Source organism: Bactrocera dorsalis, unplaced genomic scaffold (genome assembly GCF_023373825.1).
Source record: "Bactrocera dorsalis isolate Fly_Bdor unplaced genomic scaffold, ASM2337382v1 BdCtg016, whole genome shotgun sequence".
In the NCBI taxonomy this organism is placed as follows: Eukaryota; Metazoa; Arthropoda; class Insecta; order Diptera; family Tephritidae; genus Bactrocera; species Bactrocera dorsalis.
The window spans coordinates 129,895-142,787 of NW_026038067.1; the positions used below are offsets into that span (position 1 = coordinate 129,895).

Here is a 12,893-nt window from a genome sequence, read left to right on the forward strand (position 1 = left end):
GAACACATGCATACTAAAGCTTAGCGATTACTTAAGGAAAAATTTAGATATCGATGAACTCTTTCTATTTACGTTAAAGTGTAATTGCGGAAAGAGGATTTGCGAACGAACTTAATTGACCAATACATTGCTAAGGTATTAGCTAATTTTCAGTTGCCCGTTACATATTTTTTTACTGTAAATGAAATTATGTAATTACCTTTGACTCAATTAGATAAACGTTTGTATTATTTCCGAATTGAATAATGTATGCGTATGTGTTCAACAAAAGCAGTCACATACGAAAAAATATATCAACTAAAAGGTTCTTTAAAACAATTTGCTGACTTTACAACGTAATAAATTTCTTACAGGAAAATGAATTACTACTAAGGTTCTACAAATTAAATGGCTATTATGAGATCTCGGACGATCTCAGATACATCAAGATTTTAATAAATATAACCATTCATATTTTACCTAAAAGGGTGTAGCAAACTATTAGGCTTCGGTCTGAATGTCAAACATAAAAAATTTTTCATTACAAATTAAAAGTACGAAAAAATTCAGTTTAATAGCCCACAAATATTTAATGTTTTATATGAAGTACACAACCGTGTTTGAAAATTGTATTTTCTTATCTAATGATATAAAACTTAATATACATATACAAAAGACTTGAAAATGTTTTGAATCGTTTTATGCACATTGATTCATGATCAAGTAATAACATAGATATATGTATGTATATATATTCAAATACTGAACATTCTTCCAACAACCTTACTTTAATATGCCTCATATGATTCTGAAATATAAGAGTGAAATTTTTATTAATTTGCAAAAATACAAGAAAATTATATATTCCAAATTTAAAATCACTATATTTAATTGTCTAATTGAGATAATCAAACTCCTTCGAAGAAATTTTTAAAGTTTGAAAAGTGAACTTTCTGAGAAACGAAAATTAGTTGGTGAAATTTTAGTTTGAATGAAAAAACGAAAATTCCTGTGTAAAATGTATGGGAACCTAAAAAAACATAGCGACCCTTTAGAGTTAAGCTACAGTGCCTGGCTTGAGGAAGGATTTTTTGTTTATCAATCACTAACATTTGAGGGGGTAAGAGATAAAAAAAAATAAAATTTTTGAACCACCCTAGTATATAGCATATGTTTATGCGGACACTATGTGAATACGGCAATTTTGGTGAAGATGCGTATAAAAGCTTAATATTTCAACCTTTTCGGCGTTACTTTTAAATATGTCTGAACCTTGACTCCTTTATACATATAAGATTTAGAACTGCAATTTAACTAATCTTTAGTCGTTTAAGTAGATATGAAGACGAATAACTGTCATATTATGTCGAATATTGGTCGAAATGAACCACTCAATTTTTATAAAAATTGGTTAACGAGTAGACAAAAGTGACTTTCTTTGAGGAAAAGCACTCACGTCCTTCAGAAAAATAATTCTTAGGTGAAATAAAATTCACAATTAAAAACAAGGTTTTATTCGAACTTTTGTTGGGCACTCTTTGGTAATGTCGCTGTACAAGGTAAACACGGATAATCCAATTGATTTACTGTTTCAGTGTTACAGACATCATATAAGGGCAACACTATAAACAACGCTATAAACATACATTTATAGCACATATCATTTATAGGTGATTACATGCTTACAACTTGTAAATTAGCTAATTCAGTCAATGTTTCTGCTGGCGTACCTTTTTACGAGTATCTGCATGTTCATACATACATATGTACATATGTATGTCGGCAGATTTCAATGCAATCGATAGTACATTGATCCAGGCTGCCGTTGACTTTCTGCTCATTGTCAAGTTCGATGTCGATACGAACCATGAGAAATAGATGTTTATATATACATATGTACATATATTACCAATGTTATGTATGTATGTATATTCTTATTAATTTTTATAATGATAAATTGTAAAAAAATCTGGTACTCTATACATTCTTGGGATCAGTGTTGGTATTTTAATAAATATTACTCTGATCATAATTTAAATATTTATGAAATTTACCATCTGCCAATAATGTCTTCACTGTCTTGTATCCCACCATTTGCAAATAGCAAATAATTCCAAAAAAAACTGATTTGAATGTTATCACATCCATGCAATATTTGTCTCCGAAAAGTTTGAATGTAAAAGTTTTAAGAACTTACAATATCTTTTTCTTATGCATACATATATAGGATCCCGGTTTAAATTTCCCATTGTGGGTGTGAGTATGTTTTGAAGGAACTCTTAAATATAATATTTTCAGTAGCAAATTGAACAGCAATTAAACTCCCACAGGTTCTTTATTGATTGAACTTTTTTAATTAAATTTATATTTAAAGTAGCAATATTTAGATTGTCTTAACAACATTTAACGTCTAAGGAAAAACCAATTTAAGTGACTTAAACTTTTTAAATTTTAAAGTACTACAGATTTTTATCATATAAATGCACAAATGAATTTCAGTTTAAAACTTTGAATTTTAAAGTATTATAGCTTTTATTACCTCAACTTATAATAAATAAAGAAACATTTTTAATTGTATTTATTTTGAATTTTTAGTTTTAGTAGGTAAAAGATTGAAAAGGATTAGTCCCCTTTTGTACGGATCGGAGTCAGAAGAGTACAATTAGTCTCTTCATGGTACATGCTCAAACAAAGGAAACAGCTCGTACAAATGCATACTTACATATCTTTATATACATATGTATACATACATATAGTTACACAAGTGTATTCGGTTTCCCAATACTGATAAGTGACAATTTGCGCGTTTTAAAAATACTGGCTACTTTAAGTAATAAAACTCTTTCGACCGTTGGATTAGCTGAATCCATAATCTCTATTGCGGTTCAGTATATCTACATACACAGGTATACATAGATACACATACACATGTATGCATTTGCTTATCGCAAAGCGTAGCAACGAAATGTAGAAACAGCAAATGCAGCTTTAAATAAAATTAACAATAAAAACCTAATCTACTTATTTAACAATGTTGACATAAACATGTATGTACGTATACAGGGTTGTTCACATAGTATTTTCTATTTATATATTTATAAAAGTTATTGTGCCGATAGCTTCACTGATGCTTCATGTATTTATATCTAAAGTAAAGTGAAATAATAGGTTGGAATTTAAAATGATGGCATTCCACATGTGTAGTTGAATTCGGACTTAGACCAGAGTAACATAAGGATATCAGGTGAATGGTATATACCAAATTTGATTAATAGTGGCTGAGTAGTTTCTGAGATATTCACCGACCACTGATTAAAGAATTGCTAAAAGGAAAATTTGAATTTCAGTTGAATTTGAATAACTTTATTTTTTAGGATAACAATATTTTGTGTTTATATCATACCAATATTCTGATTTTGCCCATTTGCAGTACCAACCTTCTCGGAGTAGCAAGGAATACTTTCTTTAACGTTATTTCTTTGTATTCAAGTTATTTTAAGCTTTCTAGGGGAAAGGAGGTGCTCTTTTAAAAGTAATAAGTGATTAAAAATCAATTTATTGCCCACCTTTTACACTGTCAAGGTAAGAATATTACATACATACATATATGTACGCCGTTGAGTACGCCACCTATCCAATGTTGGCGTTTCGATGTTTGTGCGCCAGCGATTACTGCTCTGCCCTGATATTAGTATTGTATCTGCTGCCAATTTCATGCATTAGTTCTAAGAATCGCGGCGACTACGTAAACAACATCGACACCGGCATGCGAGGCGTAAACAGAGCTGCTTGTACTGCAATTGCAATTCGACTGGCACAGTTTCACGCGATCGTTTGTCTCGTGAAGAGCGTTTGTTTCTACCGCCACTTTTTCCACATTTGGGTGTGCCGATTCCACAGCGCTCCCCGTCTTTGTGTGTGGCTTATGTGTATTTGACTTCGTATACATATGTATTAGAAAAAGAGAAAAAGCAAAGTTCACAGCACAAATTTCAAACAAAAACTGCTTGGGCTATTGTTTACAATCAAAAAGTCGCAACAAGGATGTTGCTACACGTTTCAAGGAAAGTGGGCACCTATGACACGGAGTCTGAAAGGACACGCCTACAAATACAACATATTTCACAATGGTTGAAGGAAAACCCTAACGTGAACGCCAATAGTGACTTTGGGAATTTGCTGTTCTTTTTACGTAGTTGCAAATATGATTTGGAACGAACAAAGAAAAAAATAAAACAGTGAGTCCGGAGCTAATATTAATAATATTTTATTATATTGATTTAATCATTAGAATCATCAGTATTACTATCATGATCATTGCTAGATTTTGAAAAAATAAAAGTCGTTATACATAACCTACATACATATGTATGTATGTATGTATAAACGGGCCATTTTCAATCCGAATTGTGAAAACAAACTGTTTTCACGCCGAACTGTTGTGAAAGTTTCTCAAATTCGGAATTTTATTGTGTCATAATAAATCAGAAATAGTTTAAAAGGAAACATTTAATATTCAACCACAGAGCAGAGTCTTGTAATATATTAGCAAGAAATCAATTCGTTTTACATTTACTCATACGAAATTTCAATATTTATGTATGATCTGCTTGCGTACTGTATCAATAGTCGAATATTAGTTTGTAAAAGAGACTGTTCGTTACACATTCATACATACTAACGTCAACTAAAATGCAAAACAACGTTTCATCAAGAAATCGAAATGAGTTTTTTTGTATATAATATATATATAATTTGTACAATTTTTAAGCTTATTACAAAGTTGAAACTAAAATTCAAATTTTGTTTCAATACCATATGAGCAGTTTCCATTTTACATCGTTTTTTCGCCTCCTTTAAGTCGAAAAAGCTTTGGAAGAGTCCTTACATCGTTTCAATAACTACAGTTATTTTGATTTAAAATGATGGTCTTTCATCACATATTACTACGATTAATGAAATTGATGTGATTCTCAATGTTTCATGACTGTTATTTAATCTGATTTTGCGATACTGTTTTGTTTTGTTTTTGTAGCTTCTATCAAATGCGTGCGGAGCGTGTAGAGTGGTTCGCCAACAGAGATCCCTTTTTACCAGAAATACAAGAACTTTTAAAGCTGGGTGTATTTCTACCAGTCGATGGTGTTGATTCAAAAAATCGTAAGGTGGTTATAATACGTGCTGCTGCGCATGATCCAAAACTGCATTCTCAAAATAACGTTTTTAAGGTGAATCAAAGTAAAACTTAACGAACAAATTAATATACATTTATTTTCTAGGTCAGTAAAATGGTCTTAGACTTACTACTTAAATTCGAGCCTGATAATTGTGGGCAAGGAATTGTGGGAATTTTTGATATGACGGGCGTTCAGTTGGGTCATGCTCTGCAATTGAACCCGAGATTAATAAAGCGTTCTGTTGAAAGTTGGCAAGCTTATCCATGCCAACCAAAGCTTTTGGAGTTTATAAATGCGCCTACTCATGTGAATATCTTTCTGAATACTTTCAGGTAACTACTATACATTTATAATTGGTAAACCAGTTGTTATACTGTATTCTCCTCCATAGATTATTTATGACACAGAAAATGCGTTCTCGCGTTGTTGTACAAAAACGTTCAACTACAGTTGTGTGTGCTAAATTACCGAGAGATATCGGAGGAAACGGACCCAGTTACAAGGAACTTGCTGCTAAATGGAAACAACTAGTGGAGGATAACGTCAATTTCTATCAGGAGTATGAAAAATACAAAAGTATATTGCCAACTTGAACCAATTTCGTAAACCATCGAGAGGTCACTCGTTCGCATTTATTCCTCTTATAACAAATACTTTTTGTTTAGTTTAGTGTTTAGCAGTTAGCAAAATAATATTGATTAGGGTTAAGAGTACTTAAAATGGCACTGTAATAACTAAAACTAATGAAATATAAAGTGCTAGTGTATATATGCTTTCACACAAAAAGTAAGATATAATTAAGTTTAGATTGTTTAATTTATTGTAGCTGCTGTAATTTACATATCCGCATACATATGTAGGTATATGGGTAGTATTTAATACTTTTTAATTCATATAAATATGGTATATATGTTATATCTAAGCTGTACGATTACATTGTTAATATAGGTATTTTTAGATAAATGCTGTATATACTTGTATGTGTATAAACTAAGTATGAAAATATATATATGATATTTCTTAATTTTTATTAGCATTAGCTTATGTGATAATATTCCCAAAAAATATGTTTCAAATTTACAAACTTATATGTACCCATTTAAAATACACATCTTTGTATATAATATATATTGTGATATACTAAATTAAGTATGAAAATAAATGTACCCTTGTTGGTTCTGAACTTTTTGCACATTTAATGTATTCGAAAATAAAAGTATGTTTTTACGAATCTACAGCGGAGTTTTAGACGAAAATTAAACTACCAAAATATCCTGCACTCATGCTTTAGCTAAACTCTTCAGCGAGTTTGCCCTCTTACTAGTTTTCTCTTCAATAATATTGGAAATCTTAAATATACTTATATATATATATGTATATAAGTACATTTAAATGTATCTGTTTAACTGTCATTAGTTAAATTATATATAAGTTTCCTGTCGATAAATGTTTTTAATTTACAAGAAAGTACTTTATAGATAACGCAGATTTGCAATACAAAATTTTATCGCTTATATTTAGCGTTAGAGGTTATATTTATTTATTTTCTAAAGTTTTATACATTTAGCATTATGATATTTATAATTATACCTTACTAAAATATATTGAGATGGGATTTATGCATATTCATATTGATTATTTTACTTTACACCCATGTATGTCAGTACACAACAGTATTGAGGGTCTAAGACTTTATCCATGCAACTATTGTTTTATTTCACTTGTAGTTGCTGAAAATAAAATTGGGAGTCATGTATTAATGGTCTCTTTTATTCTTTATTATTTCAATATCAATGTTTTCGTTCCTTTTGCATAAGACAAATGCTTACATATAATTTTAAATAGAAAAGGTTGTATCTACATGTATATGTATACGATTGGCCGTTAAATCTTGCTATTATTTAAATATAGTCAGTTTTTGATGTGTTGAAATTTTTCGCTCTTTTTTATAAATCAACTTTTTTAACTCATTTAACGATAAATTGATAAATATTCGATAATATGGCGCTAGTGAGTAGTTTTAATGTCGGCATGTACACCACATACATCTATGATAAATTCTCTCTCCTCCAATGAAGTAACAAGTAATTATTCATACTTGTTTCCATCTTTTATATGCGAAATGTTTGCATTAGCTCTAAATGAGTACATTTCTAAGTATTCTTTTAAAAGGGCCTTAAAATTAACATTTTCAAAATAAACTTTAAAACGGCAACTAACATTAATTACAAATAAAATAGAATTGTTTATTGCATTTGTCGCCGTAAAGCTACTTCAAAAAAAAAATTTAAATATAAACTTTTATATTTAGAGAATAAATTAAAAATTCTAGCTTTGAATTTTATTAGTAGTAACAATGTAGGCTGCAATATTTAATTGTTACACACTTGCGCTTACGTTATTCTAATTGTAAAAATTAAAGTTTAAATCGTACGAGAATATTAATAGTTTTGAGGTTATTGAAATATAATATTCACCGAAAAAATGTACGAAACCCTCAACATATGTTTCTATTTTCAAGGTCTTCCAACTATTTCTTAATGTGCATATGTGTTCGTATATATGTATATTAGTGTTGATTATCGAAGCGTGTGTTCCTTTATAAGATCGTTCACACTCAAAACTCCAATTGCATCCCGACTTGCAATGAATCCTATATTTGCCGCTCATCTTTAGCTGTTAACTTATCAATAAGTTCCTGCAGTGGAGCTAGTTCACGCCGATCAATTAAGTTAAACTCTTGAACGAAGAATATAAAGTGCTTAAAGGATGTATTCAAATGTGCCTCTTCACCTAGAGTAACGACTTCCGAGAAATGTTGATGGTATATATGCGCGTAAACACGAAATAAACGTTTCAGAATTGTTTTCGCTATGCTTAGAAAATTCTTTGGAAACGGTATGCCTATTTTCGATGGGAACAGCGTCTCATCGTCTAGTTGGTCTTGCACCCACGTCATTAGGTAATCAATATACTTAGGTGCACTGCATTTAATAGGCTTTTTTACAGTAAGTCCATCCGCCCAATGGTATTCATACTTCGGTCCTGCAGACATAATAACACAACTCTCTTCGGTACAAAACTCAGTAATAGTACCATATAACATATTGATTTGGTTGAAGAAATCGACAGCTAAAATATGAATAGATACGTAAATGCATGATAAGCTGTAGCAATTTAAATTCAACTTACTATTAACAGCGACCCATTCATTAAGGTCTTCTCCATCCGGCAATGCGACAGCATTACGTAAATTACCAGAACCCAAAGTAGCAGCCGCATGTTTCATTAAATCATATTGGTGAGTACCTTCTGGTATATTTTTTTTTGGCTTAAAAGTTTTGCTTGAACGTGACCCACTAAATAAAATAAACATTTTATTAGTATATTAATTACCACAATATATAACAGAAAATAAGAAGGGTTTAACTCCTTGCAATGTTACAACATAGAGGATATTTCTTCCATTCGTTGATTTCCAGTTTAAGTGGACAAAGTTTCGGTTCGTTCAAACAAACCTCAAAGCGAATATTGAAGGTTTGAACTTAATTATGGCTTAGTATTAATTCCTGAAATTAAGAGATTACCAGCTTAGCTTGGCAAGGCTATTGGAGCTCTACGATTGCAACGCTGGGCGCTGGTTCAGTATGGTCTGTGAGTTTTGTAGAGTTAAGAAGTCCAGAATGTCAACGTTAATACTGAGTATTCCTTTGTCATTTACTACAGTCCATTAATATTATTTTCGCCCTTGACTACAGAATTAAATTTAGGGACAAGGAAGAAAAAGTAGTTGGGTACTTATTTACTACATATGATTAATAAATTGTATATATGTAATCTAGAGATGTATACAGCTGCACAATTTATATAAAGGGAAATTATAAATATAGTTCAATATAAAAAGGATTATCATAGGAACAATACTTACAATAGAAATTCCATGACTTTAAAGTTTTCGTTTAAGCGATTTGTATGTTAATAAATATTGAATACAAATACCGTTATGTCGGGTATAGAGATCGATGTTGGTTTTTAAATTTTTTAACTATTTTCCTTATAAGCCTGCTATTTTTATTCACCGATTTTAGATTATATTAAGCAATTTCACACGAGTATTAGAAAATATTAAAGTGGCTTCCAGTTAATACACTTGAGGTGTTGCTGTTACTTGAACAGAGAATAGTGGGCCCGACCGCAAAGATTTACATTTATGTATATTTGTGTGATTTACGTAAAGTGAGTCTAACATATATATATATGTATATATGTTAAAAACGTATCGTCTGCCAATCGGCTCTACTGTTCCGTCGCAGCTGATGTCGCCTTCTACAACTTTATTCAGCGGAATCTATAAAACTAATTATACTCGAAATTCAATTAAATATTGTATATAACTTGCAACAATTTAAATTCAATTGAATATTGCTATATTATTGGACTATAGATGATTTATTTGCAAAATATTTGTAACACGAAGTCAAAATACACCTCGCTATTCACAGTTGCCACACTTTTTGTATATACTCAAAACAATAAACTATTAAAAAATTAGTCAAATTTGCCACACTTACAAAATTCAACGTCACATATTTACTTGAGTCGAAAAGAAGACAAATTTATTTTCGTTGATACGGATTTTGTAGTGTTTTCCGTTTTAGATATTATAAAATAAAATTCACAACAAGTTTTTAAGGTTCTCCTTCATCGAATCTATGATACATGGTCATCAACATACAGAAATTCACCTCATTTACCGGCATTTCAAAGTAATATAATACCATTAAAGTAAAGAAAAACATTATACAATTTTTTTAAAAAGATATTTTATGTTGAATAAACTATAAACACTTTTATAAAATCTATGCCTTAGAAGTTTCTTAATACCTAAAGTTTCAAACATATAGAAAAACTGTTCGGAAACTTCGAAAATTTCTCGTGCCCCTAAATGTCTCAATTAAAAACTCTACAAATTTTAATAGATGACGTTTTGGATTACAAATGTCAAATACTCAAACTATTGTGCAAATGCAAAACACGTGGAAAATTATATAGCGTGCTATTTGTGGTTTAAAATATTTTGTAATTGTAAATTGTGACATATTTCGCTGTAAATATGGTTTGTAGCAGTTTTTTTTTTATTTTTGTAATACTATATTATTATAACATTTGTATTTTTAGTCGCAACTATACGTCCTCTACGAACATGCTGCGGGATACTCCCTATTTTCAGTCAAGGAATTTGAAGAAGTATCGATGTTTCTTCCTCAAGTTGAGGCATCCGTAACTGATATAGCAAAATTCCATTCGATTGTAAAATTAGTTGGATTTTCTCCTTTCAAAACAGCAATAGCGGCATTGGAAAACATTAACGCAATATCTGAAGGTATTGCACCTCAAGATTTGTTGGTATTTTTAGATGATTTCTTCTCAAAGTTGAAGAAGAAGAAATGCACCTTAGGTATTGCGGATGCTAAGTTGGGAGCTGCTATTACTGAATCGATTGGGGTGCAATGTAGCCATTTTGGAGCTGTACCGGAAATATTACGTGGCATACGTTTTCATTTCCATCGTTTAGTTAAAGGTAAGCTTTTTAAATTTATAATATAAATATAGCATATAATTGACATAAGTAATATGTTTTAAGGATTCACCGACAAGTCTGCGGGAATAGCGCAACTGGGTTTGGGTCACAGTTATTCTCGTGCCAAAGTCAAGTTTAACGTTCACCGTTCGGACAATATGATAATACAATCTATTGCGCTCCTAGATCAACTGGATAAGGACGTAAATACTTTTTCAATGCGTATACGGGAATGGTATTCGTACCATTTCCCAGAGTTGGTCAAAATTGTTCCTGATAATTACTTGTTTGCCAAAACTGCTAAATATATTAAAGACCGTAAAAGTCTTTCCCAAGACAAATTAGAAGAATTGGAGGAAATTGTAATGGATTCGGCAAAGGCGCAAGCTATTATAGACGCCGCAAAAATGTCTATGGGTATGGATATTTCAATAGTAGATTTAATGAATATCGAACTATTTGCGGAACGAGTGGTTCGTTTGTCTGAATATCGAAAGAAAATGGCAACGTATTTGCACAATAAAATGGAGGCAGTGGCACCTAATTTGCAATCTCTGATTGGTGATCAAGTTGGAGCACGTTTGATTTCGCACGCAGGTAGTTTGACTAATTTAGCTAAATACCCAGCTTCAACAGTACAAATATTGGGAGCGGAAAAAGCACTTTTCCGTGCATTGAAAACTCGTTCAAATACACCAAAATATGGATTGCTTTACCATTCATCGTTCATTGGACGTGCTGGATTAAAGAATAAAGGCCGAATATCTCGTTTTTTGGCTAACAAGTGTTCGATTGCATCCCGTATTGACTGCTTTTTGGAGAAACCGACGAGCGTTTTTGGTGAAACACTAAAGCAACAGGTGGAAGATCGTCTGAAATTCTACGAATCTGGTGAAGTACCACGTAAAAATATAGAAGTTATGAAAGAAGCCATTGAAGCAGCAGAAAAAGAAGACAAAAAGAGTGTTACTGAGACACAAGCATTAAAAAAGAAAAATAAGAAAAAGAAACGCAAAGCCGAGGATGTGGAAAACGGCGATGTTACAGAAAACAAAAGCAATGGAAAGGCTGAAGAAGCAAATGACACTGTCGTAGAAGAGAATGGCGGTGAAGCTGGTGAAGGAGAACCTAAGAAGAAGAAGAAGAAAAAGAAGAATAAGAATAAGGACGCAGAGGCTTAATTGGAAACAAGTTACCCCTAGTTAGGTCATACAAAGTACATAGTTAAGGAGAGATTGCATTTATTTGCCTCATAAATGTATAATATACACTCTAACATTTAGGTTATTATTATCTGCTATATTGTCTTTACATTACGTGGTTGGGAAACTACTTTTGAGGGACTACATTTTTTTTGCAAACCTAAACAAATTTTGAAATAAGAGCTGAACATTTTAAATAAAGTACGGAAATATTATTAACCACAATTATTTTTCTTTTTAATACGCTTTTATTAGCTTCACTTTGTTTTTTAAGTGGTACTGAAACCTAGAATATTTGAGCGACACTGTAAGGCGATAGTGAGTTTAAGCAGAGAATGTAAAGTACTTTACGTTCTCTGACTGGACAAGCTTATGTAGCACTTAGTCGTTGTAGATCTTTGGATGGTATTCGAATTGAAGAACTAGACTGTTTAAAGTTGACACGTAAAACCCCATGTAACAATGAAGAAGAAATGATTCGATTAAGAAGTAATAATTCGTAAAGTCGTCAAAGGAACACAAAAACTAAAAAAATAAATAACAATAACAAGTAAATATTACCTATGTATTTCTGATTATCTTTAGCTTATAATAACAAACTAAAGATATGTAGTTTCTTAGAGCAACTAATTTGTCTTGTTATGTTAAATGTATCAAAAAAATGCAAGCTCAAAACGAAATTTAAACAGTAGACTTTGAAATTATTTAGTTTAGTGTCAGTATACATACTTATATTTAACTTATTTCTTAATTTTCCCTAATACTACGTAAAGGTAGAACATCAAGGTTTTCACGACAGGCGGATCTAGAATTTTTATCTGGCCAAGAACTGTCAACCTGGCATCAATCCGCCAAATTACTTCAGATTGGTTTTCTGCCGCTATGAAAACAACAATATCATCATCATTAAGGTTTTATATTTCCGAATGTGTGTATCTAGCTGCACCAACAATG

General features: G+C 31.3%; 3 protein-coding genes and 1 long non-coding RNA gene across 4 annotated transcripts; 2 read left to right on the forward strand and 2 right to left on the reverse strand.

Annotated features, from left to right (window-relative positions):
- Nucleotides 1-2,374: 2,374 nt before the first annotated feature.
- On the reverse strand, nt 2,375-3,489 carry LOC125779961 (uncharacterized). Its single transcript, XR_007423479.1, has 2 exons — nt 3,383-3,489; nt 2,375-3,302 (listed from the first exon to the last, which is right to left on the reverse strand). It is a non-coding gene; the product is annotated as an uncharacterized LOC125779961 (long non-coding RNA).
- Nucleotides 3,490-3,568: 79 nt separating this feature from the next.
- LOC105232566 (retinol-binding protein pinta) lies at nt 3,569-6,737 on the forward strand. Its single transcript, XM_011214283.4, has 4 exons — nt 3,569-4,217; nt 5,015-5,207; nt 5,259-5,488; nt 5,548-6,737. Exons 1-4 carry the CDS (start codon nt 4,024-4,026, stop codon nt 5,747-5,749), a joined length of 819 nt encoding a protein of 272 aa, XP_011212585.1. The 5' UTR covers nt 3,569-4,023; the 3' UTR covers nt 5,750-6,737.
- A 175-nt stretch (nt 6,738-6,912) lies between these two features.
- Nucleotides 6,913-9,676, reverse strand: LOC105232568 (MOB kinase activator-like 1). Its single transcript, XM_011214284.4, has 3 exons — nt 9,085-9,676; nt 8,349-8,515; nt 6,913-8,288 (listed from the first exon to the last, which is right to left on the reverse strand). Exons 1-3 carry the CDS (start codon nt 9,096-9,098, stop codon nt 7,810-7,812), a joined length of 660 nt encoding a protein of 219 aa, XP_011212586.1. The 5' UTR covers nt 9,099-9,676; the 3' UTR covers nt 6,913-7,809.
- Nucleotides 9,677-10,113: 437 nt separating this feature from the next.
- On the forward strand, nt 10,114-12,164 carry LOC105232569 (nucleolar protein 56). The gene is made up of 3 exons (XM_011214285.4): nt 10,114-10,272; nt 10,335-10,737; nt 10,801-12,164. The coding sequence occupies exons 1-3, from the start codon at nt 10,270-10,272 to the stop codon at nt 11,916-11,918; spliced, it is 1,524 nt and encodes a 507-aa protein (XP_011212587.1). The 5' UTR covers nt 10,114-10,269; the 3' UTR covers nt 11,919-12,164.
- The last annotated feature ends 729 nt before the right edge of the window (nt 12,165-12,893 follow it).